The sequence below is a fragment of the Phaenicophaeus curvirostris genome, chromosome 15, assembly GCF_032191515.1.
Source record: "Phaenicophaeus curvirostris isolate KB17595 chromosome 15, BPBGC_Pcur_1.0, whole genome shotgun sequence".
In the NCBI taxonomy this organism is placed as follows: domain Eukaryota; kingdom Metazoa; phylum Chordata; class Aves; order Cuculiformes; family Cuculidae; genus Phaenicophaeus; species Phaenicophaeus curvirostris.
This window is the reverse complement of record NC_091406.1, coordinates 2,680,474-2,703,882: the sequence shown is the minus strand read 5'-3', so window position 1 is coordinate 2,703,882 and position 23,409 is coordinate 2,680,474. Positions and strand designations below refer to the sequence as shown.

The 23,409-nt window shown below is 43.3% G+C and overlaps 2 protein-coding genes across 5 annotated transcripts; both read left to right on the top strand.

Moving 5' to 3' along the window:
- The first annotated feature begins 203 nt into the window (after window positions 1–203).
- Window positions 204–15,709, top strand: VDAC1 (voltage dependent anion channel 1). Of its 4 annotated transcripts, none has more exons than XM_069869535.1 (9): window positions 204–293; window positions 6,848–6,917; window positions 7,469–7,518; window positions 8,380–8,532; window positions 8,622–8,674; window positions 10,151–10,378; window positions 13,334–13,484; window positions 13,879–13,936; window positions 14,756–15,709. In XM_069869535.1, exons 2-9 carry the CDS (start codon window positions 6,851–6,853, stop codon window positions 14,845–14,847), a joined length of 852 nt encoding a protein of 283 aa, XP_069725636.1. In that variant the 5' UTR covers window positions 204–293; window positions 6,848–6,850; the 3' UTR covers window positions 14,848–15,709. The 4 variants fall into 4 exon arrangements, with proteins under 4 accessions (XP_069725636.1, XP_069725638.1, XP_069725635.1 ...); XM_069869537.1 differs by lacking the exon at window positions 204–293 and adding an exon at window positions 396–418; XM_069869534.1 differs by lacking the exon at window positions 204–293 and adding an exon at window positions 2,362–2,481.
- A 1,050-nt stretch (window positions 15,710–16,759) lies between these two features.
- C15H5orf15 (chromosome 15 C5orf15 homolog) lies at window positions 16,760–23,196 on the top strand. The gene is made up of 3 exons (XM_069869164.1): window positions 16,760–16,901; window positions 20,612–21,210; window positions 21,647–23,196. Exons 1-3 carry the CDS (start codon window positions 16,802–16,804, stop codon window positions 21,776–21,778), a joined length of 831 nt encoding a protein of 276 aa, XP_069725265.1. The 5' UTR covers window positions 16,760–16,801; the 3' UTR covers window positions 21,779–23,196.
- Window positions 23,197–23,409: the final 213 nt, after the last annotated feature.

The following is a 23,409-nucleotide window of genomic DNA, read 5'->3' as shown; positions in this document are numbered from 1 at the left end:
TCTGGTGTCCTGGTCCCAGCGGGTCCAGCTTGGGCCCCGGTTCTTTGGGTCATGGTGGGTCCCGGGCCCGGGTCCAGGTTGGGCCCCGGTGCCGGTGCCTCAGTCCCGGTCAGGCCCCGGTTGGCCCCCGGTGCCCCAGTCCCCGTTAGGCGCCGCCGGGCCCCGGCCTCGCTGCCGCAGCCGCCCCGCCCCGCGCAGCCGCCGCAGCGCCGGGAGCGCCGGGCAGGGTCAGTGCCGCCGCCGCAGAGGCCGGGGCGGGGCCGGCGCCGAGAGCCGGGACGGAGCCTGCTTAGGTAACGGCGGGAGGGAGGGCGGGCGGGGGCGAGGGGCGGTGTGGGGGCCCGGGGTGAGGTGAGGGCCCGGGCCCAGGTAGCGGCACGGGACGAGGAGGTGGCGTGGGACAAGGTGGCGGCATGGGGTGAGGCAGCGGCACGGGAGAAGGTGGGGGCACAGGGTAACGTGCTGGCACGGGAGGAGGCGGGGGTGGCGTGGGACAAGGTGGTGGCACGGGACAAGGCGCTGGCACGGGGCGAGAGTGGCCTGGAATGGAGTGGTGGTGGCATGGGACAAGGCGGTGGTAGGGGGTGAAGTGGTGGCGTGTGATAAAGTGCTGGTGCAGGACAAGGCGGTGGCACAGAACAAGGCGGTGGCCCAGGACTCTGTGGCCGCACAGCACAAGGCACGGGGTAAGGTGGTGGCACGGGACAAGGCAGTGTCATGGGTTTTGCCACGCAGCCCTGTCCCCGACACCTCGTGCGATGCCGTCGGCGGTGCCAGGGCAGCCAAGTGTGTGCATCAGTCTGTTCGCGGGCCCCGTGACTGGGGTTTGAAGGTCGCCAGGGCACGGAGGTGTGTGGAGGTTTCCCAGCAGACGCTTCCGCAAGTGGGGATCGCTTTTCGCAGCCCGGTCGAGCAAAGGTTGTAGGTGACGAGTGGCCACACCTGCCCGCATCCAGCACCTGACATCCCCTCCATCAGTGCCCCGGGATATTTCTTTGCAGATTGGTAAATTCACCATGACGTGCACCGAAAACCCAAACCCCACACTGTGCAGCCAAACTGATTTTTTATTTATTTTGTTCTGCTTATTTTCAATGTAGCTCTTTTCTTGAGGGGAATAATGGCAGTTTAGAGATCTTGAGGACTCGGTTTTCCCTTCCGGTACCAAACCAGGAGCAGCGTGCAGCCGCAGCAGTGCAGTTGCTTCCATTCTGCCTCATCACAGCCCTCGCTAGGAATAACTCTTGCTGGAGGGTGAAAGGCTCATTCAGTCTTTCGGCATTTGTAAAAAAAATGATAGTAACAAAATTTTCTGGAAATGAAGCGGCGCTGAGTCATCCTCGCTGACCGACGCAGCGGTGTGGCTCTGGGAAATATTTATAGTGATACCGGCTGAAACAGCTCCCCTCTCATTTCTCAGAAGGTCTGGGAAGGATCAGAAGCCTGCTTTGGTTTGTTTTGTTCAGTGCAGTGGATGGTTGAATAATCACCTGTCTCATAGCATTTCATTGATGAAATTTTATGAGAATTCCTCTGAAAAAGGGCTTTTTCACTATAGAAAAGTCATCCTAGAATAATCCTTCCTGGCAGCGCTCCCCATTGAAGCTTTATGCTGATCCACAGTCTGCACCTTTTCTTCCTGCCCACGTTTCGGGTGGTGTGTGAGGGTGTGAGGGTGTGTGGGATGTCGACGTCGGTTGCCATAGCCGCAGAAGTGATGTCCCCAGCGCTGGCTCACGGTGGGATGCAGGCAGGAGGCACCGCGCAGGCCCTTGTGGGCTCAGCATCTGCTGCAGGTAGAGGAAAACCCATCCGCTAGCTCCGTAGCCTGAGCTCCGGTGTGGTGGATGCTCCTCCTTGTGAGGGGAGCAAGCGGTCAAATTGTGCTGGAAGAGAAAACGCTGTTTTAATTAGTCATTCCCTTTGATACAGCGCTGGGTGTTCCTGCAGTGGGGCTGGGGGCGAGGGACCTGTCCCTTCTTGAGCCAACCTTACCCTGCGCTGCATGGGTGGCTCAGGGTGGGACAGCAGCGCAGCTCAGCTCTTCCTCTGCAGGTATTTGGAAGAAAGAGATTATTCACCTGAATGTTTGATTTAATGTACAGGGTATGGGTTCTTTGTTCTTCCTTTGCAGTTTTGGTAACTACAGTAGCTACAGCAGGCTGCAATATTCTTTAATATCAATTAAGCTTTGTTAAATCAACACGAAACTTTGTTTAATTGATACTTACATGTGATAGTTTAATAGGGGGGTGCTGTACAACTTTGCTCTAAATTTATACCCATGCAATTGAGAGCAGGCTCTTTCTTTGGTTCTGTAAATATTAGTATAGACTAAATAATAATACATTTGCTTTTAAGGGGTTTGTCTCCTCTATGCTCCTGTGTTTATCAGTCTGCAGAGATAGCAGTCTTCAAATAAACGTGCTCCATCCCGTATGTGGCTCAAAAGCAAAGCTGCGGGAGGAAGGCTGCAATCCTGTGAGTGTCAGCAGGACGTTGCTTGGGTTTACCAACACCTGCATGAAACAAAATGTGGATTTGAGTGTCTTAAATTTTGAGTCATAATGGTGCATGCGTTATCTGGCACTAGCATCGCAGCAAGTTGGGGCAAAAAGTGTTGTTAAGGATTGTGTCCCATAATGCAGAGTATTTACTGGCTTATACTGGATCCTTCAAAGACTGGTGAACATGCCGTGTTTGACCTTAGTGGGAATATTTGCCTATATATGGTTAAATGTGTTTTTAAATCTCTGCAGAATTAGGGTTCTGAATCTGATTCAAAGCAGGCTGTAGGCAAGACTTGAATGGATTTGGGATCTGAATCGTAGAAGATTGGAGCCAGCGCTGTGCTCAGGTGGCAGCCTGGGATGTTGGACAGTGGGACAGGGCCACCAGCGCTGTGTGGAGCTGGTGGCTCCAGCCAGCTTGACGTGGCACACTGAGAGAGCTGGGTCCTGTTCTGTCTGAGAGCAAAAGCACTGTCCTTCATGGTCATTTCATTGATACAACATACGATGCCTGGGAAATGACACTGTACAGGCTGGGCGTCCAGCGAGATGCTTAAAAATTGCTTTATACCAAGGAATAATTTTTCCTTTAATGAAGGTGATAAATGAGAAATGAGTAATTGGGTTTTTTTGATCTTGAGGCAAGAGACCTTCATGTGCTTTTTTCCTCATGTCGACAGACTGGAACTGATCTCAGCGTGATGCTGGCTGTCCCTCCCAGCTCACGTACTGGTGGGACCCGTCCTTGGCAGCTTTTATGTGGCAGTTCTGTGGTTCTCATCTTTTCAGGGGGACTTCTGGTGGAGATGGGGAGCTGAAATGTTCAGAACTACTGTTATCATCAAGAAATGGTACAAGAGTTCAAATTTATTAGGAAAACATGTGGCTAGAATAAGCTTAAATCCAACCTTTTTATTTTTTTTTAGCCTTTAATACAATAGACTCCCATTGTCTTCATGGGAATTTTATTCTTATCTTAAATTTTTAGAGTGCTCCTTCCCCTCATGTAAATATCATAAAGTTGATAAGTCTGTGTAGGGGAACTTGAACTTAGGCGTGTAAGAGAGTTATCAAGCAAAGATGGGGTTTCCTTTGGTTACAGCCAGTCCTTATATTTGCCAAGGGCACCCTGGGGTTTTGCTGCCTGTTGGGCAGATTTTGATTTAATTGCCCAGAATGGCATTGTAGGGTGAAAACTCTGCCATCTGTGACACTGGCAAATATTCAAATTTGGCCTGCTGGAAGCGCTTTGTCTTTAATGAAATCTCCACTAGGGCTGGCTCTGGGTCCTGCAGCTCCTTGTTTTCTCCCTATGGCAGTAGGAAATAAGGCGTTTGTGGTGGTGCTGCTCACAGCAGCACTTGGAACTAACTCCTCAGTTTGGGTTTTCTTCGTCACTATTTGCGTGGTGGTATTTCCTGCTTAAGGAAATAAAACTGTTTTCTTACTTGGAAAGCACTTTATGTATTTTACCTGTCCCATGTTGTGTGGGAGTTGAGGTGCGCACTCACTCTGAGCTATTTGCCCAGTTGGACAAGGATAAAAGCAACGAATTCATTTCAGCCCTACCCTAATCTGAGTTAGTGTGCTGGGATCCCACTGGTGAAAAGCAAGGGCACTCGGCCATGGCCATTCCTTGATCCTTTAAGAGTTTGAATCCCCATTAAGTATGCTTGTCTTACAACCTGCACTCACACAGGATGTAATCAGTTTTGTTTTCCATCTGTTAAACAAGAGGCTTCTGATTAGCGTGTGCAAACAGAAATAATTACTTTTGTTCTTGCTGACAGCAGCAAGGTCAGCCACCACGGACCTGGCTCGTAGTGCTTTCCACACTCAGCAATTTTAAACACCTTGCTCTGTGCACATGACACCATTTGCCTTACAACCGACAGGGATTTGGCTTTCAGCATTGTCCCTTAATTATAGTAATTGCCTAAGTGGAGATCTTGCTGTCTTGCACTGTCCTATAGCTACAGCCCAGCCTGCAGCAGCGGAGCAGCCTGGCACAGCTCATCCACCCGACGAGCACAGCCACGTCCTGGGGAGAGACACAAACGTCAGACTTGACTTTGTGGGCTTGGATAAGGGAAAAACATAGCCTAAAAAATCCAACCTAAAAGGATACAGCATTTAGTTTTCAAGGAAATATTTTGATTTTCCAAAGTCACTCAAAGGGACTGTTTGGATAAAGTCCAGCTGCTAGATACCGAAATGCGGTTGGCAGAGCAGGGCATCATCTCTCAAAGCAATGCGGGTCTGATTTCCAAATGTGGGGATTTTTAACAGTTTTAATTTTTGATGATGCGAAATGGAAATAACCCTCAGAGGGTTCTCGTGAGACGGGACTGCCCTGGCAGGGAAGAAGCGTTTCCTGAACACACGCAGCCCTTGGTGAATCGCTCCATCCCTCTCCAGAATGCTGCCTTGGCTCTGACTGTCAGGTGTGATCTCCAAGCTGGTCACTGTACGCTGCTTCTACTGACTTTAGTAAGGAGCAGGGGAATGACTTGGAGAAATCAGTTAATTCTTAGTGTGGGGTTTGTGTGGGTGGATTTTTGTTGTTATTTGGGTTTTTTTAAGGCTGGTTCTGTGTTTCCAGAACCACATCTGGTCAACTGTTAAAATGATTTCTCCTGTAGCGAGCGGTGCTTATAAACATTAAATCCCAGCTTGCATGTTTACACAACAAATAGAGACATTTAAATCTAATATAAGCAGCGTAAACTGCTTTGGAACGTGGAATATATATATAAATTTAACTGCTTAGCTGCTTACATATTTCAGGCTGCAACTTGTTACTGAAGTATACCTGACAGGACTTCTTGGTGTATTCAAGTAGTCTCCACAACTGAAGCTACCTCTGACTATGTGCCCTTGTATCCTACTTTATTTGTGTTCCGAGAAGAGTGTTTGCTTTTATTTAGCCACCAGATCTCTTTTGTTCCCCCTAGGATAAGGATTCTTCATTTATGCAATAGTAATATCCTGCTTTAACAGGCAACAACTTGTTGGATGGAGTGCTTGAGGCACCGATGCCTGCTGAAGCACCCTATCCTCTATTCGTGCTTGCCCAGAGAGCTGCATCCGAGTGTGCAGCCAGAAAGGCGATTAAGAGCATCCTGCCTGTTCAGAGCCAGCTGTTTTATTTGCGGTTTAAAGGAATAGTTTTCTGCTAACGTTGAACAGCCCGGACTAAGGATTGGCAGGCGATTTTTTAAGCATTTGCATGCTTATGTAATAAGCTGCTTATTACTTTTGCATAACCCAAAAAATTTTGGGAATATGGAACTCTAGTGCAACATCTGGTATCGAGAGGACCAGCTTTGTAAGTATGATTTATCTCCTTTTTTAAAAAAACCGAAATCTTGTATATAAAGATGCACACCGTTTCAGATTGTTTGATTTGCTTCCCTAGGACAAATTACTTCACTTGGATAAGAGGGCAGATTTGCTTGGTTTATTACTCTCAGGGTCATATTTTCTCCTCCATGTACAATGGGATAGTTGTCTTCGTGGCAGAGAAGATGGGATGCAATAAACTTCTTACTGGAGGCTATCGAACTAAGAATAGTCGGGGCTTGCTGGAGATGGGAGAGTGAGGATCTACATGCCAGCATGGGCATCCCTGCAGAACAAAACATGGTGGAGAAAGCTGCCCCTGCCGTGTCCTTTTAATTTTTAATTTTAATTAAAGCTTTTATTTTTTCTCAGCAAGCTCATTTTTTCCTGGCTGTAGAACAGAGCAACACTTAAAGGTTGATGTCTAAGGAGACATGGTAGCCCATTAACAGCAGTCCCCATCCCTGGAGGTGTTCCAAGGCCAGGTTGGATGGGGCTTTGAGCAGCCTGGTCCAGTGGAGGTGTCCCTTCCCACAGCAGGTGTGGAACTGGATGGGCTTTAGGGTTCCTTGCAGCCCAAACCATTCTATGATGCTATGATGCTCGTCGTGGTTAGACTTCCTGATGGCTTGGGGCCCTCGTGCTTTCATCACAATTCGTAGCTCTGTCTCAAGAAACTAGAGAAATGTTTCTGAGAAATGGTTCTAAAAAAAGAAGTTGCTCATTCATGCAGTTCTGCTGATAAGGGAATAACAGTTTGCTCTTTGGAAAGGCATATTTTTTAAAATATATTTAATACAGAAATGGTAATTGCTTCTGCTGGCAAATGGGTAGAGTCAGATCACACTCCCTTCAGGCTTTATTTATTGAATAGGTAGTGTTCAGAAAATAAAAGTGCCTGAAATGGACTTAAATTTATTGTTGCATAAATGAATTAAGTAAGTTTCTCAACACTGTATTCTTCCCTTTTTGGTTTTTTTTCATTTGTTTTCCAGAAAATGGCTGTTCCACCTGCTTACACTGATCTGGGCAAATCTGCCAGAGATGTTTTCACCAAGGGATATGGTAAATAAAGCCATAAGTTTGGTCTTCTACTGTCTACTTGATTCCTGAAGCTGTTAGGATTTTATTACTTTTCGCTATAAATATTCCAATAATTTCCATTGGAATCCAGAGAATTCACCTTTCCCTTGCTGTCCAGAAAGGGACAGTAGCCTACTTTTGACAAAATTCTTCCTATTCTCCCCCAGGACTGTTGTCTATTCTGAAAAAAAATGGTGCTTTGTATTTTGACTGTTCCCTTGTATCATGAAAAAGATCATTGATGTCAGTTTTCGCTTATGAACAAAATGCTGCTCAGTATGAATAAAGACATTATTATATTACCTATTTTGGTTCCAGTTACTTCGCTGAAATCAGTAAGATTAATCAATCAGTGCTTTCTGAACTGAGTACAAGCTGCATAACCTGCTTCGTAAAAACACATGATATCATACCTGTGCCTTTGCTTTATATTTCTTTAAGGCGATTTAGAAGGAAGTTTTAAGAAATAAATTGGAAATGCTTTTTGAACTAACATATATATATAAAATTCATATTTTTTACTCATCTTCTAGGTTTCGGGTTAATAAAACTTGATTTGAAAACAAAATCTGAAAATGGACTGGTGAGTTTGGAAAGACATTGAAATCCAAAACTTTGCAGTGTTCTTGTGTTTACTGCATATTTATTTTTCAAAGTAAATACATATCTCCTCCTCTCTCTCCTTATCATTTTTCAGGTATATTGTAACCTTGCGTATTACTTTGCATTTATAATTTTTGTATAATATGTGAGACTGTGCAGAAATTAGAGTAGAAGATGCAGTGAAGGGCTCCTTTGCACCCATGGTAATTGCCTGCTATGGAACTCAAGTCGCTATTTGAGGCCATCCCCATGGCCTGTGCTCAGAGAACGCACCAGTGCCTCCCTCCTCCTTTACTGGCAGTGGTTTAGTCGTGGACAGGTATGGTTGGACTCGATGATCTCAAAGTTCTTTTCCAACCAAACCATTCCATGATTCTATGAGACTGGAGTGAAAGAGCAGAAATATGTTGGTTTCTAAGTGTGCTGCATGCTCTTTTTTCTTACCAGTCACCAAACAAGTATAGTTGCAATGTACCTGGGGATTGGAGCTAATATTTAGAATATCTTTATGAAGCCTTTATGGCCTTGCGTGCTGATTCACAGGTATCCCTTGTGATACGCTGCTGGCAAGAGTTATCCACCTTCATGCCCCGTACTTGACTCCTTAGCACGCAATTCTTTTTCTCTTGGTCATTGAATTTTTTTGTGGGGCAAGAATCGTTGGTATTAATCACTAGCAAACATGTTAAGTCTTCTGAGAACTCTGCAGTGTTGAATAATATCTCAAATTATAATGACTGATGTGTTCTACAAGTATAAGCACTTGCAGGCAATATATATATATATTTGTGAATATATATTTATTATGTGTGTATATATGTATAATTTCTTTTCCTTTTAGGAATTTACAAGCTCAGGTTCAGCAAACTCTGAAACGAGCAAAGTTAGTGGTAGTCTGGAAACAAAATACAAATGGGTGGAATATGGATTGATGTTCACAGAAAAGTGGAACACTGACAACACGCTAGGCACTGAGATTACTCTCGAAGATCAGGTAATTTTTGGCTCAAAAGATGTGCTTTACAAATCCCTTATGACAACCTCTAGTTATAAATCCAACCAGTGAATTTCTTCTCTGTTCAGCTTGCACGTGGCCTGAAGCTGACGTTTGACTCCTCCTTCTCTCCTAACACTGGGTAAGAAGTGAGTAAGCTTAAGTGACAAAAGGCATTTTTTGGTTTAGTTTTTCAGAACACAGTCTTGCTTCTTTACTCCTTCTGTCCTAAGATATCAAGACAGTTAATAATCAGCCTGTATATGATGAAGTCATGTACATCTGATTTACATCTTAGTATTACCAATCCCTTTTTAATCCTAAGCCATAGCAAGCAAACTTTCAAATATACTGACTTGAAAATTATAGTCAGAAAAGGTTTTGTTTGTGCTCCTGTTGCATATTTCTGGCCATGTCAGAGGATGAGCTACTGTCTGAATAAAAGTGCTAAACGAGTCAGCTGCAATGCAAAGCTTAACAAGCTCTGGGAGCCAGTTGGCCATGGCTCTAATAGGTTGACAGAGTAATTGGGCTCTTCTCCCGAGCTGAATTTATCATCTGAATTCTTGCTGGCCGCAGCGTGCCTCGGTGGTGGATGAGTATTCCTGACACAGCGATTGGATGCCGTGCTTTATGTGGGCCAGCGGGATTAAGCAGCAGCTGTAGGGTTAGATGTTGGTTTATTTTTTTTTCCCTGATTATCTTTTTGCAAGCAGTGCTGCCAGTGAGCGCAAATATTCTACACATTTAGCTTCTCAGAGCGGCGCACTGCACTGCAGGCTGCTGGGGCTGTAGTCCCAGTGGGGGTTTTACCCTGTCTTTTGGGACTAGCGTGGTCAACTGCTCCCAGTCCACTCCTAATTCTAAATTAACTAGATATTTAGTTTTTGTTAACCAGAGTAATCTCAGTGTCTGCTGATTTTTTATTTCTTTAAGAATCCTACCAGTTAAGAAATAATGAAGAAAAACCTATGTATGAGAATGCCAGGTTACAGCTCTATAGCTATTTTGTAGGCACTTCACAGACACTATAGTGTCTAAGTTACAATGACAAAGTAGTGATTTCGTGACGTCTGTCACAGTAGATGAAATTACCTAGTTCACTAGGATTGTCTAAAAATTGCTCACTGGGACAGGACAGCTGCTACTGACTTCCTGTGACTTTCTTTTCCTTTGGTGCTGGCAGGGGTGTTGGAACTGGATGATCTTTAAGGTCCTTTCCAACCCAAGCCATTCTACCATTATATGAAAACAGAACAGTTTACACTCCTTCCCTGCATTTACCAAACTTACAACACCATCAGAGTGCTTGGAGATGAGGCTTTGTTTTTTGTCACTTCCTGACTGGCTTATTGTGCTGCTGCTTCTCAGAACCCATCTCAGAAGTGCTTAGTGGGGCACCACACCACGCTTTATTGCTTGATTGCAAATAATGCACTGTAGATGAATTAGGGCTTTGCAGCAGTGAAAGGTAAGATGATGAGATCAATGGGGCCCTGCAGGTAGCTATACTTCGTCTTCAGGAGCTCTTAGTCTGAGTTAAAGTAACTGCCTTGATTGAATTGCTGCCTATGAGCATATGTTTTCAAAGATATGAGATTCTTTCTTTTCTCTCTAGGAAAAAGAGTGCTAAAGTTAAGACAGGGTACAAACGGGAACACATCAACATTGGCTGCGACATGGATTTTGATATTGCTGGTCCTTCAATACGTGGAGCCCTGGTGGTTGGCTACGAGGGGTGGCTGGCAGGTTACCAAATGACTTTTGAGACAGCGAAGTCTAGAATAACCCAGAGCAACTTTGCTGTTGGCTATAAGACTGATGAATTCCAGCTTCATACTAACGTGTAAGTATTGGCAGATGGGCATTAAAAAGGAATTTGAGAGGACTTTGCTGCTTTCTAGAACAATGAAAGGGATGGAGTTTCAGCAGTGGCGAGAGAGAGAATGGTGGATTTGGAATTTCTTCTTTACTTAAGAAGCTGCATTTTTTTAGCTGTGTTAACTTTTCTTTGAATTACTTGGATGATGGGAGGAACTGGAACTCGCTAAGCACGCAAGTATTCAGTGTCTGTCTTTCTAATAGTCAAAGATTATTAGAAGCTATTAACAGAATAATAATACAAGTGTGTTATAAAAATACTCTTTGTGAAAGCTGAAACAAAAGCAGTGCCTTCCTTTTGCATATATCAAAATCAAACAAGAAGGTGGTTTGATCTGTAGAGGGAAGTTAATCATAGGGTGAACAAGAACAGGTTAAAAGGAATGAATGGAAGAGATAGGGGCTGGGTTTGTTTTAGTACTGGAAGGGATATGGTGTAAAAGTTTGGGTTAGTGTTATAACTCTAAATAATCTATTTACATAAGCATTTGTCCTTCTGAATGCATGAACAGTGGGAAACCAGGACCAAATTCCATGGAAACCTTCATTTCTCTGTCTCCTGTTCCTCTTAAAAAAGCAATTTATGCCTTTGGGGAAGCCAGTTCTTTAAGATTAGGCAATCCCTAGTCCATTCCCTCAGCCCCCCCTTTGCCATTCCCTTGGGTAATTGGATATTTTGCATGTAGCAGAGCTGTTGCAGGCTGTTCCCGTTTGGGGGCTGAACAACTGTTCTGCCTTCCTGGAGCTGTGTCTTCAAAGGCTTTCTGTTCTGTTTCATGCTGTTTTGCAAAGGTCTGGTTTAGGAAGCTCGCACTGCGTTGCAGGACAATTGAGCCTTCTCAGCCCAGCCAGTATGTTTGAAGGATTGCTGAAGCACAAAACTATGAGTGGAAAGCTTTCATCAAAACAATATGCAGGGTCCCCCTCCACTCAGTAGTTACGAGTTATTCCTTCCAGCACAATGACTTTCAGCTTGGTTATACAATAGCCATTCAAAACATTACATTATTGGCTTTTGCTATAAAATGCTGTAATTATTATTACTGTTAATTAAAGCAACAGTACAAAATAACTTCATAAGAGCAGCACTGTTTCCTGGCTTCCTGAGGGTTTGTTTTTAAAGTTGATGTTACTGTATGTGAATGATAAATCATCTTCAGGAGGACACCCGGTTTGTTTATTTAACATTCATACTCTACTGATTGACAGGCAAAACCATAAACGTGTGATATGAGTAGAAATACTATTTGTTTATATTAATAGATTAGTTAGGTATTTTGTCTTTCAGCTTTGAAATGTGTCAGGGTTTTTATGTAATCCTAGAAACAGTTGTGTGTGGAACTCCTACCACCAGCTGCTCTGTTGTTGTATCTGTTCCGTTCAGTGTCTCACAGGGATGTTGGGGCAGAGCTGATAATTTCATTAGGAGGGACTTGACGCATCGTCTTTTGTTCCTGGCCATTTCACAGATCAGCTGGGGACTTTAACAAGTTCCTCTCCTTAATGGTGCCTCAATATATTAATTTTCATAGAGGCATAATGGTTTTTATCTGCATCTGCAAAGTGCTATTGCTGCTGTTAGAATTTAAAGGAGGCTTGACCTTTTTTGTATTTTTTTTTAATAATAAATAATAACTGAAAGGAGGTAGGGCTGGATAGTATCTAGTTTAAAATATGAATTTCCTTGTTTTTTGAGCATAGCTCAGAATAGCCCCCCTAATGTTGCAGGTCAAGACAGAGCTATGTGGGAACCTTGTACAAAATCTACCTGTATAACCAGCTCTCCTCAGTCTTTTTTAATCCCTCCTTTTCTTGAGAGCCAAGCACATGCAGTTATATGTGCGCTTCAGTCTTATCTGAAGTAAGTATTGTAGTGTTTTTCTGCAAGAATTGCTCTGACGATTAAAAAAGGCTGCTGCTACTGTTTGTCCAACTGCTGTGAACTAAAGAACATCAGGCCAAAGGGGGAAAAGTGGAGAGATTCTTAATCCACCCTTATTCTTAAGGTCTGGAATACTCTAATAATTGGAACCAGATTAGTTCAGAGTTTAGAAATAATCATATGTATTTTATTTGCAGAGGTCTTCCTGTGGGTTGAAGCCTATTTTGTGCAAAATATTTTTATCCCTTTTTAACAAAACGAGCAAGAATGGAAATTCAGATGCTCACTGGCTTACAAGGAGTACAAAGCTTTTAGATGTCTTTTGCTCTTGTTTTTTATCATCTGCATGCTCTAACGTTTTGCATTTTATTTACCACACCTCATTCCCTGTGTGACATTGATGTAAGCGATTGGAAGTTGTGCAGTAGTAGAAGGCTGTCAGCATTCAGCTCTTGGCCAGCCCTCTCTGTTTCATTTCAGTTTCTAGTGGAGCGGTGTCTAGACTACAGATGTACCACAAGGACTATTGCAAATGGTATTTGCTTGCACGTAAAATGTGCATCCTCATTTCTAATACAGTTCATCTGTGTCTAGTAAAAGCACGCTGATGGAGCAGTGTTAGGGTGATGGCTTGGGCTCGGTGCTGGGGCTACAGCCCTTTCAGGGCAGTAAGGAGATGTATTCCTGAGAAAATAGTTACTTGAGAGATATACAGAGAAGAATAAGTCTCTTTACTACAAAGACTCCCATCCAGAGAAAAGGGAAAATAGAAAGCTGTCATCACTAGTCTCGTGTTGATAGTTTGTCATGTCTTTTCTTCAGTTTCAGAAGGTGTTTGTGGAAATATAGTAACCATTATTGGATATAAGCATTAAAAACCAATTTCATAACCAATCTGGCCTCACGTCTCTATCTTAGTTATTAAAGGACTATTAAACAAGGTGTAAGTGAATGTTCTGCAAATATAGATCTTACTGGAAAAAAAAAGGTGATTATTTTGGGGTGCAGTTTAACACTGGATGAATGCATTCCTTCCAGGAATGACGGAACAGAATTTGGAGGCTCCATTTACCAGAAGGTGAATGATAAACTGGAAACTGCCGTGAATCTTGCTTGGACAGCCGGTAATAGCAACACTCGCTTTGGAATAGCCGCCAAGTATCAGATTGACCCAGATGCCTCTTTTTCTGTGAGTGCTCTGCTTGTACATTCATAGGCCTTTGAAAATAGGCTCTCAGAACAGAAATGTGAAGCAGCCTTTACATCAGTAACGTACGGTTTTGATGCAGTTCTATGGTGTGTAGTTGGCACGTGTATCTGTTTGTCTTGGGTTTGGCAGCGTGAGAACACAGCTATTGGATTCTCCTTAACAGCAACACAGACTGTTTATTGAATTATTGGGCAATGTTTTGAGATTCTAATTTTGAGGCAAAATTAACTCTAGGTTGGGGTTTATTTGTAATTTACAAGATTAAATCCTTTACCTGCTTAAAAGGGGATATTTAAATTTTAAGTAGAAAAGACTGAAGAATGATAACAGATTATATACTTTTTTTTTTTTATATATATTTTTTCCCTTCAAGGCTAAAGTGAACAACTCCAGTCTGATCGGATTGGGATACACTCAGACTTTAAAGCCAGGTAAGTCTATGCAAAAGAAATACAGACATAAGTGATATTTTAATTTGGGAATATCAAAAAGGTTTCTTGGTGACAAAATGCAAATAATTTTGTAACGTTGCTGATCTTGTTGGCAGCCCAAAAATGAACTTTTCCAGGGAGTGTTCTGTTAATTTCGGAAGACTATCAGAAGCAGGATTGTTAGAGATCACCATCCACTCTTATGTTGATGCAAAATGTATCTACAATTAGGTGTTTCACAGATAAGTAAATGCATTTTTAGTGCTTTCAGAGGCTTCCTGTTACTGAGTTTATTTTGTTTGAAAATGTGACATTCTCAAGGTCCCCTGGTCCAGGAAGAGGACAACCTTACTGCTGTGAAATTGGTTTTAATGTAGTCTAATAAATCTGCTGCCAAAATACCAAGCAGATTGACATGAGATATTACTGCAGACAGGGCTTGGGCTTTTCGTACCTTGATTTTAAAGTGGCTTAGGAAGGTGGGTATGTATCAAGGTCCCAATTTTTCATAATACTGGACTCTAAAATTAGATTAATCAGTAGACCAGCAGCAGTGAATTGACTCAGAGCTTTAATTACTTGGAGTGATAAAAAGCAGAATCCATCACCGCGGTGTATTATAACGTTCATAATTCAGAAAGATTTAATATCTGCAAATTGTTTTTAAATGCCCAGTACTTACAAGGGTAGCTGCCAAATCACGTCAGCCCAGCTACCTAATAAATTAAGGCAGCAGGCACAGACGTTGCACTTACTGAACGTAAAGCGCATTCCAAGTGTCAACAGTTGTCTTTCCTCTCACTTTTCTCTGTTTTGCAGGTATCAAACTGACGTTGTCAGCTTTGTTGGATGGCAAGAATGTCAATGCAGGGGGCCACAAACTTGGTCTAGGACTGGAATTTGAAGCATAAGGAATGATTCTACAATGGCTAATTTCAGAATACAGCATAGCTACCTTCAGAATATAGTGTACCTTTCAATGTTTTATGTCTGGGATGCAAGTATTGCTAAGTATCAGTCCTGCTAGTGCTGGTTAAAGACAGTTAAGCTTTAAAAATGATGTTGTTAAAGACATGGAGACAAAAGCATTAAAAAAATCCTAATTCCAGGCTTTTTCTGAGTGTTGCTGCCCATCACATCTGTCAGCTGCCACATGATAGGAAGTAGGAAGGTATTGATTACCTTTGCTAATGTATTGACTATACAAGGAATATGCTAATGTGGTTTAAAAACTGAATTGCAGACCACTATGTTGTACTGTTAATTCCATGAGCAAAATGTTCTCACACTTAAGGTTTCAGTTCACAGTGGAATGTGCAAACTTGTCTGAAAAAGGGATTTTTTTAAAAAAATATATTTTTAGATAGGCATTTCATGAATGGTTTGTCTGTTCTGGGTTCTCTTGCACCTACAGCTGTCTCCAGAATGTTTTAGGTTGTCCACTTTGTGTAAGTCTGTTGCGGAGGAGGTTTGATGTGACTCAGCCAATACTACCTGTCCTGTGTTGTGGTTCCTTTCCCTTGCACTGACCAGAAAGCTTGGAAGACAGGGCCATAATCAGGGAAGAGTCTTTGTAACTGTGATCACACAGTTGCGTCACTAAACTTAAAATGGACTTTTGTTTTCTTACCACTTTTTTTTAGCAACTAAATGGGTACATTTTTAGAGAGTCTTCCATTTTGTGTGGAACTAGACCCCAAAATGCTGTACTTGACACTACTAAAAATGGATAAAAAAACCCGAACCCAACTTGAATAAAATGTTGCAATGTCACCTTTTACTTTGTCTTTATCTTAATTGTGAAAACAGTTTCATGTTAATTCTTGGCTCCAGAAGCGGACTGGAAACATCTTGGTGCATATTTTGTACCACATAAATGAAAATATTTAGCAGATTTAAGTTACAGACGTGGCCAGGGGAGGAAGCTGGAAGCCAGGGACGTTAGCTCAGGGAAAAATGATACGGTGACTTGTTTATCTTTCTTTCATTGCAGAGTTAAATTGCATATAAACAAAGAGGTGCGAGTAGGGAACAGTGAGCAGTCGGGATGAACTTCAGTGGCTTTTCATTAACAATTTGTATTTTTTCCTATGTAAAACATCAACAAGGGTGATGCTCACAGGACAAGAAGCTGTGATACAGAAGGATGCGCCTGAGGATTTACACAGCGATAGAAAAGTTTGGGTTGGAAGAGACCTTAAAGCCCATCCAGTTCCACCCCTGCCCTGGGCAGAGACACCTCCCACTGGATCAGGGCCTCCAAGCCCCATCCAGCTGGGCCTTGAGCAGCTCCAGAGATGGGGCAGACAACGCTCTCGCCGCAGCCTTCTCTTCTCCGGGCTGAACAAACCCGACTCCCCCCGCCCGCCCTCGTCTGGGAGGCGCCCAGGGCCCTGTCCAGGGGGCTCTGAGGATCCTGCGCATGCGCCATGTCCGCTCCCCGCCCCGGCGACAGCGGCGTCTCCGCGCATGCGCCATCTTCATCTCACGCTCCTTCCCCCGCCCGTTGCGCATGCGCAGAATCCGCCCTCGTGCCCCTCGCGCAGGCGCCGTGTGCGCCCCGTCCCCTACTGCGCATGCGCCACGTGCACATCCCGCTCACCACCCGCCCCTCATTTGCGCATGCGCCTATGCGCTTATCGCGCGCCTCTCTGGCGCATGCGCAGTATGCACCGCCCTCTTCCCCGCGGCCCCCTATTGCGCATGCGCCGTGCGCTCCCCCTTCTTCCCTGCGCCCCCTCTATTGCGCACGCGCCGCAGGCTCCTCCGGCTTCCCCCTCCCTCGCGCATGCGCCTCGCGCGCCCGCCCCGCCCCCTCCCCGCGGGGGGCGGAGCCTCCGCCACGTCGCCGCGGTGCCCGGCAAGATGGCGGCGGGCGGCGGGAGCGCTGTCCCCTGGCGCCGCGCTCTCTGCCTCCTGCTGCTGTGCGGCGCGGCCGCGGCGGCCCCCAGCGCGGACACGGGCGGTGAGCGGCGGCCGGCGGGGCGGGGGGCGGCGGTTGGCGCGGGGGGCTGCGTGTGCCGGGCTCTCGCCGCGCTCGGTTCAGCGCCTCCGGGCCTGGAGGGCTCTGACCCCCGCCATCACCCGGTGTTGCTCTGCGAGCCGAGTCCCAGGGAAGCCCCTTGGCCTTGCCCCGCTTCCCTCAGCCTGCGGGCTCGCTGTAACGAACTGCTCGTAAGAACTAGGTAGAGTCGCGGAATCGCTCGGTTGGAAAAGACCTTTGAGATCATCGAGTCCAACCATCCCTGTCCACTACTAAAGCAGATCCCTGAGCACCTCATCTGCTCGTCTTTTAAACACATCCAGGGATGGGGATTCCACCATCTCCCTGGGCAGCTCCAGTGCTCAATAACCCTTTCAGCGAATAACGTTTTTCCTAATATCCAATCTAAATCTCCCCTGGTGCAGTTTGAAGCCACTCCTTCTCGTCCTATCACCCATCACTTGCGAGAAAAGACCAGCACCCACGTCTCCACAACCTCCTTTCAGGCAGCTCTAGACAGTGAAGAGGTCTCCCCTGAACCCCCTTTTCTCCAGGCTGAGCAACCCCAGGTCCCTCAGCCACATCTCCTAACCTTTGTTTTCCAGCCCCTTTCCCAGCTCCATTCTGCTCTCTGGACGTCCTCCAGCCCCTCAGTGTCTTTGGAGTGAGGGGCCCAAAACTGAGCCCAGGATTCGAGGTGCAGCCTCATCCATGCTGAGGACAGAGACACGATCCCTTTTGTGCTTCAGCTAGTGACGCTGTTTCTGATACAGGCCAAGGTGCTGGTGGCCACCTGAGCCACTGCTGGCTCATATTCAGATATTTCAGCAGCAGCAAGTTCCTGTGTTTCGAATGGAGTATTGTATAGGCAGCAAAGAGAAAGGAAATTACAGAAGAAAAGCAAGGGAGCTGTTCAGAGCTGGCAGCTCATTCGTGCCTCCCAGTCAGTATCTGCATTGCCCTTCACCTTGTCTCATGGGGGGGCGGTAATGAGGGGAGAGGGTTAGAGTGCAGGACAGAAACATAGAATCGTTTGTTTGGAAAATACTTTTGAGACCATCAAATCTAACCGTACCTGTCCACTACTAAACCACATCCCTGAGCACCTCATACACCTGCGTTAAATACCTCCAGGGATGGTGACTCAGCCACCTCCCCGGGCAGCCTCTTCCAGTGGAACCTGTAGGAGAGCAAGAGTTTTTAATTCCATAAATCACAGAACAGCTTGCTTCCTTGTCAAGTTGTTGCCCTGACCCAAACAGTTTCAGCAGCTAAAACTGAGCATTTGGGCTCCCGATTCTTTTCACTCCTATCCTCAGGGAAAGGGAAATGAGAGGTAAAGAGTTGTGGGTTGGAACCTAAAACTACTAGTAAAATGAAGCAATACTAATAATGCCACTAATAAGAGAATAATAAAATATATACCAATATATGAAATTGTGCCCCCATAACATTCCTCAAAAGTAAATTTCCCAGAAGTGGATTTTGATCCTGTCAGATGTTTCTCTGTTTACTGAGCGGCCGGTGTTGCTAGTTGTGTCACCATGATAAAGCATTAACATCCAGTTCTGGCGCTGAGGCATCTCTGGAGTCCAGGCACCTCGTCTAATGTCATCTGACAGTGTTGTGTAACTGTAAACAGCGCAACCACCGCTCATAATGCCAAATAGTTTTGCACAGATATCATAAACCAGTTGTGGTGCAGTTGCTAAACTTGCTCCTCCTATTAAAACAAACAAGAAGTTCTTTTAACAATGAGAGGAAGTTACTCTTTCTCACTGTGAAGCTGCAGCATTTGCTGGTGGGAATCCCTTGTGTTTAAGCCTGTATCCTTCTGAAACTTTCACGTTAAAATGAATTTAGGAATAATTTTAACTGTGAGGATACATGCAGTGTAGTTTTATAGGAAAAAATATACTTGATTTTATTTGAAATAATTTAGCTATTACTTTCTAATACTTGTCTGTTTGGTAAGGGTCTATCTACCTTACCCATGAAAGAAACCCTCTTGCAGCTGCCTTTCCTCAGTATCTCCATGTATACAATTAGCTTGATTCCTGAGGGGAGATAAGAATTCCCTAAGCTTGTCCTGTGCAAGACCTAGACAAGTTAATGTGGATATGATAACTCAAGCTAGTAATTTTTTCAGCGGCAAGTGTGTTAAATGTAAAGTAGTTGACTTCAAACTTGAGCAGAGAGGCACCATAATGTCTAGTTCATATGGGATTAGTTAAGTCTCTGTTTTATGGTTGATTAAAGAGTAATTCATGCCAAGAAAGTGTACCATGTAAACAAGGCAAAGCCTGTTGTAACTGATCCTCTGTAAATATAGGTGTTTCATGAATAGCTTGATTCAACGTCCTCTGTACAATATTTTACTTATGAGTAATTTGACACAAGCAGTTGGTTGAATGCTTCGTTTCTAGAGTCTGTAACTTTCCAGTGAACCAAGGGGCTCCTTGGGAGTACTTAGTGAAAGCTCTGTTACTTTTTTAAAGTAAAAAATTAAAAAATACTTTGGAGTGCCAAAAATAGAAGGCAAGTGCAGCTCCACTGTTTAAATTATGATGTGTGCTGAAAGTCTAAAATGCCTTCATTTTTAAGGTGCTTCCTGACTTGAATCTGGAAGTGGTGCACAGCAAACATGAATAGAATCATAGAATGGTTTGGGTTAGAAGGGACCTTAAAGATCATCCAGTTCCAACATCCCTGACATGGGCAGGGACACCTTCCACGGAATCAATCTGCTCAATAGTTTGCTCTCTGCTTTTTTTTTTCAGGATTAAAAAATCCACTGGCTATTTATAAACTCCCTCTATAACGTTTTTTACCTTCCTATGGATAGAGAAGAGGGTGATGGGCCTGGCACATGGTTTTAATGCTCGCCTTGTTGTTACTGTAATTCTGCAAAGCCATCCTGACATTGGAGAGATTATGAGTTTGCCTTAGCGTTCATTGTCATGTAGAACAGTTGCTGATTTTCTTCGTTATAATAATTTGTTGTTGACAGAAGGCTTTCATACATGAGGACATGAAGTCAGATTGTTCTTTCTTCAGCTTTGTTTTTTAACCTGTGGTTCAGTCATTTCATTCAAATTAACATAAAGAATTATTTTTCTGTTTCTACAAATTCAGTGAAAATAAGGGCCTGGGAAGAAATGCTGGGACCTCGTGTCCTGACTGAAGGAAACATTGCAATGTGTTCTCATTTTTGGCTTGCAAAACATGCAGTGGTGAAAGATCAAAACTGTTTAACAGCAGGAAAGGTTTACAGAGAAATTCCTTCTCCAGAGACCTTAGCAAACTCTGTGGGAGCAGGAGTGTGATGGAGAAATACTAAACACATATGATTCTACTGGAGGAGAGGCCATGTCTCTCAAGTTCTAAGTCTGGAAAATGTGTGTGCTAAATTTTTCAGGGACACTTTGGCATACCAATCTAGTAGGCCTGTGCTTCCAAGCTTTAATTCCTGTCCCATTCAAGACTTCTCTTTCAAATTTGCCGAAGTACAGGAGTGTGTTTTTCTACATATGAATTCTAAAATGTCTGCAGTGTAAAATATGCCCTGTTCATCACATGGTTTCTTGTCTATAAAGTAAATGCCTTGCAATAATTTTCATTTCCAGCTGAAGTATCACAGGAGTAGTTAGTGCTTTGTGCTTAATATTGGCTGTTTTTCATCCTTTCCTCAGATTCTGTAAAAGGGGTGTCGCTTCAAAAAAATATTTCTAGAAGTGAGAATGAAACATTAAATGGATTGCAGAATTTGACAGTTGACTTGCAGAGTATAACCCCAACAAAAAAAGAAGCTTTCCCAACAACAGCTAAAATCAATTCGATGACTGCAGGGAAACCATCTGCAGCAAAAGGCGATTCTCTGCCAGATGTTCCCTCTCATGCGGTGACTGCTAGTCCTGTATCTCATATGGATGTTGATGCTTCTGAAGATACTAAAATAGAGGAAGAAGATCTTTTAACTGATTTGAAAGACACACTAAATAGTTCACCACCCAGCATAAAAGAAACCATAGAGACAGATGGAGGAGATGAGTATGGTGCTTATGAAATGACATCAAACTCCAGATACAACTCAGACGTAGAGATACCAGAAGACGATGACTCTGACACTATTAATAATTACAATGAGGAGATCAAGTCCCTGGATGAGAAGATAAAAGGTGTTTCTGTCACAGGGTTGGAAGAAGAAGAAGACAGCCATTTCTTTTTTCACCTGGTTGTGGTTGCCTTCTTAGTAGCTGTTGTTTATGTCACCTATCACAATAAGAGGAAGGTAGGTATGCTGTGAAAGGTTGAGAGAAACAGCTTTAGCGTTTAAAATTAAATCGCATTGCTTGTACGCTTTTTTCTCCTAAGAGGAACTTAGCTTTTTTTTTTTGACAATGAACTTTGACCACTTAGGCTCGTTATACTAATATGCAGATCATTACTTCCCTTTTTAGTTCATTGAGCAGCCTGTATATGCAGCGCTGCTGAAGTTGCACACGTCTCATTTCTGCCAGGTTGCAACTAAGGTTGCCCAAAAAAGTGATTTGATGGCCAGGACATCATGGAAATGGCTGGCTGCTAGTGCTCTGTGTTACAGGAACAGTAACACCGCTGTGAGGGTCAGGGGCAAAACCAGGGGATGGAGAGAACTGTTAAACTGTCTGTCAAACCCAAAATGTTTCTCCGTAGCATTATGTAAATCGGCTGCTTTTTTCTTTCAGATCTTCTTATTGGTCCAGAGCCGAAGATGGAGGGATGGCCTGTGCTCCAGGACAGTAGAGTATCATCGTTTAGATCAGAACATTAACGAAGCAATGCCTTCCCTGAAAATAACTAATGACTATGTATTTTGAAAGCACTGTGATTTGAGTTTGCTGAACTTATCACTCTTTGCCTGCTTAGTCATGTAATGATATTCAGGTATTCTAAATATGCTGCTTGTACTGAAATGAGGTGTATTCTCTTTGACCTGGGTGGTTTTGAGATTAAATCTCATGCAATATCAAGGGCATGATAACATCCGGTTGCTACTTTGGTTGGGTTTTATATCAGTATAAGGATACAAAGTTTAATAATTAGTGCTCTTTCCATTCATTAAGCATCATCCCTTCTGTCTGGAGCAGTCTTAATAACGGTAATACAAAAATAAGCATAAAATATTTTAGGTCTGATAAATTAACGACTTTGGCATCACTAAATCAAATTAACAGTCTCTTCGCTAATCACTTATGTGGCTCATAAATCCCACTGTATTGCAAACTTAAAATGTAATTTCTTTTCTTCTGTGCTTAAATCCTGATGCTCCAAATCTTTCTCTTGGGGTTTTTGGTTCTGTTTTCTTGTTGCATAACTTGATCCTATTTTAGGCAGAATGGCTGCCTTGGTAATTTCTTAATTTCTCTCTGTCTTTATGCAGTAAAGAATTTAAAAAGAATTATATATCAACTGTTTTATTTCAGAAATAATATAGCGTATATTTCTTTAAAATGTTCGAGATCCTTGTGAAAGTGTGGCAGCTTCTTGACTGTTCATTTTTTTCCTCTAATAGTATTTATGGCTTTTTCATTATCTTTTGTAATTAATGAATGGAAAACAAGCCTTGTTGAATAATCTTACTAAAACATAGATAGTTGACAGGCTTTCAATACATCAAAGCTTTTCGTTGTATTTTAAGACAGTTGGGGAACAGTTATGTGGTTTGCTCTAAATGGGAGAGGCCTGAGATGTAAGAATAATTGATTTTGTTGTTATTCTGACCTGAGTAACAGGCAGGGGAAGGTAATGGTGTGTGGGGCTGTCAGTCTGTGGACAGCACACTCTGATTTCTGACATTTATACATTAATGTAAAACGAGTTACTGGTACAGTAGATTTTTTTACCTTATCTTTTGTACTTCCATTATTTATGTTTTCATGAGTTGTAAATTATAAAAATCTTAGTTTTCTGTACATTCTGTTTGTGATTTAGTTTTCAAACTGATAAATATGTAAATAACGGTGGATCAGAACCCCATGATTAATGACTTGTTATTCAAGTAATTCTGTAATACTTTGAAAAAAACAACTTTACAGCAGTTGGCATGAGGAGTCCGAAGGCACGATGCGGTCTTACGAATGAAACCCTACTGTTAAATGCATTCTTTTCACAACCACAAGAAGCAAAGCACAAACAAAATATCCCCAAACTCTTTTCTTGCAGTAATTTTTACCATATTTGGACTTGTATCACTCAGTATTTTGAATAAGATTTTTAAAATAAATGACAATAATAAGCTTGTGGTTTTTTATCTTGCTGTTAGCTGCGGGTGACAGCCTGAGGGAGCTGGGGTTGTTCAGCCAGGAGAAGATAAGGCCCTGGGGAGACCTCACAAGAATGCCAGGGAGGGACCTTTTACAAGGGCGTGGAGTGATAAGATATGGAGCAATGGCTTTAAATTGGAAGGGGGAAGATTTAGATTAGACATTAAGAAGAAATTATTCAAAAT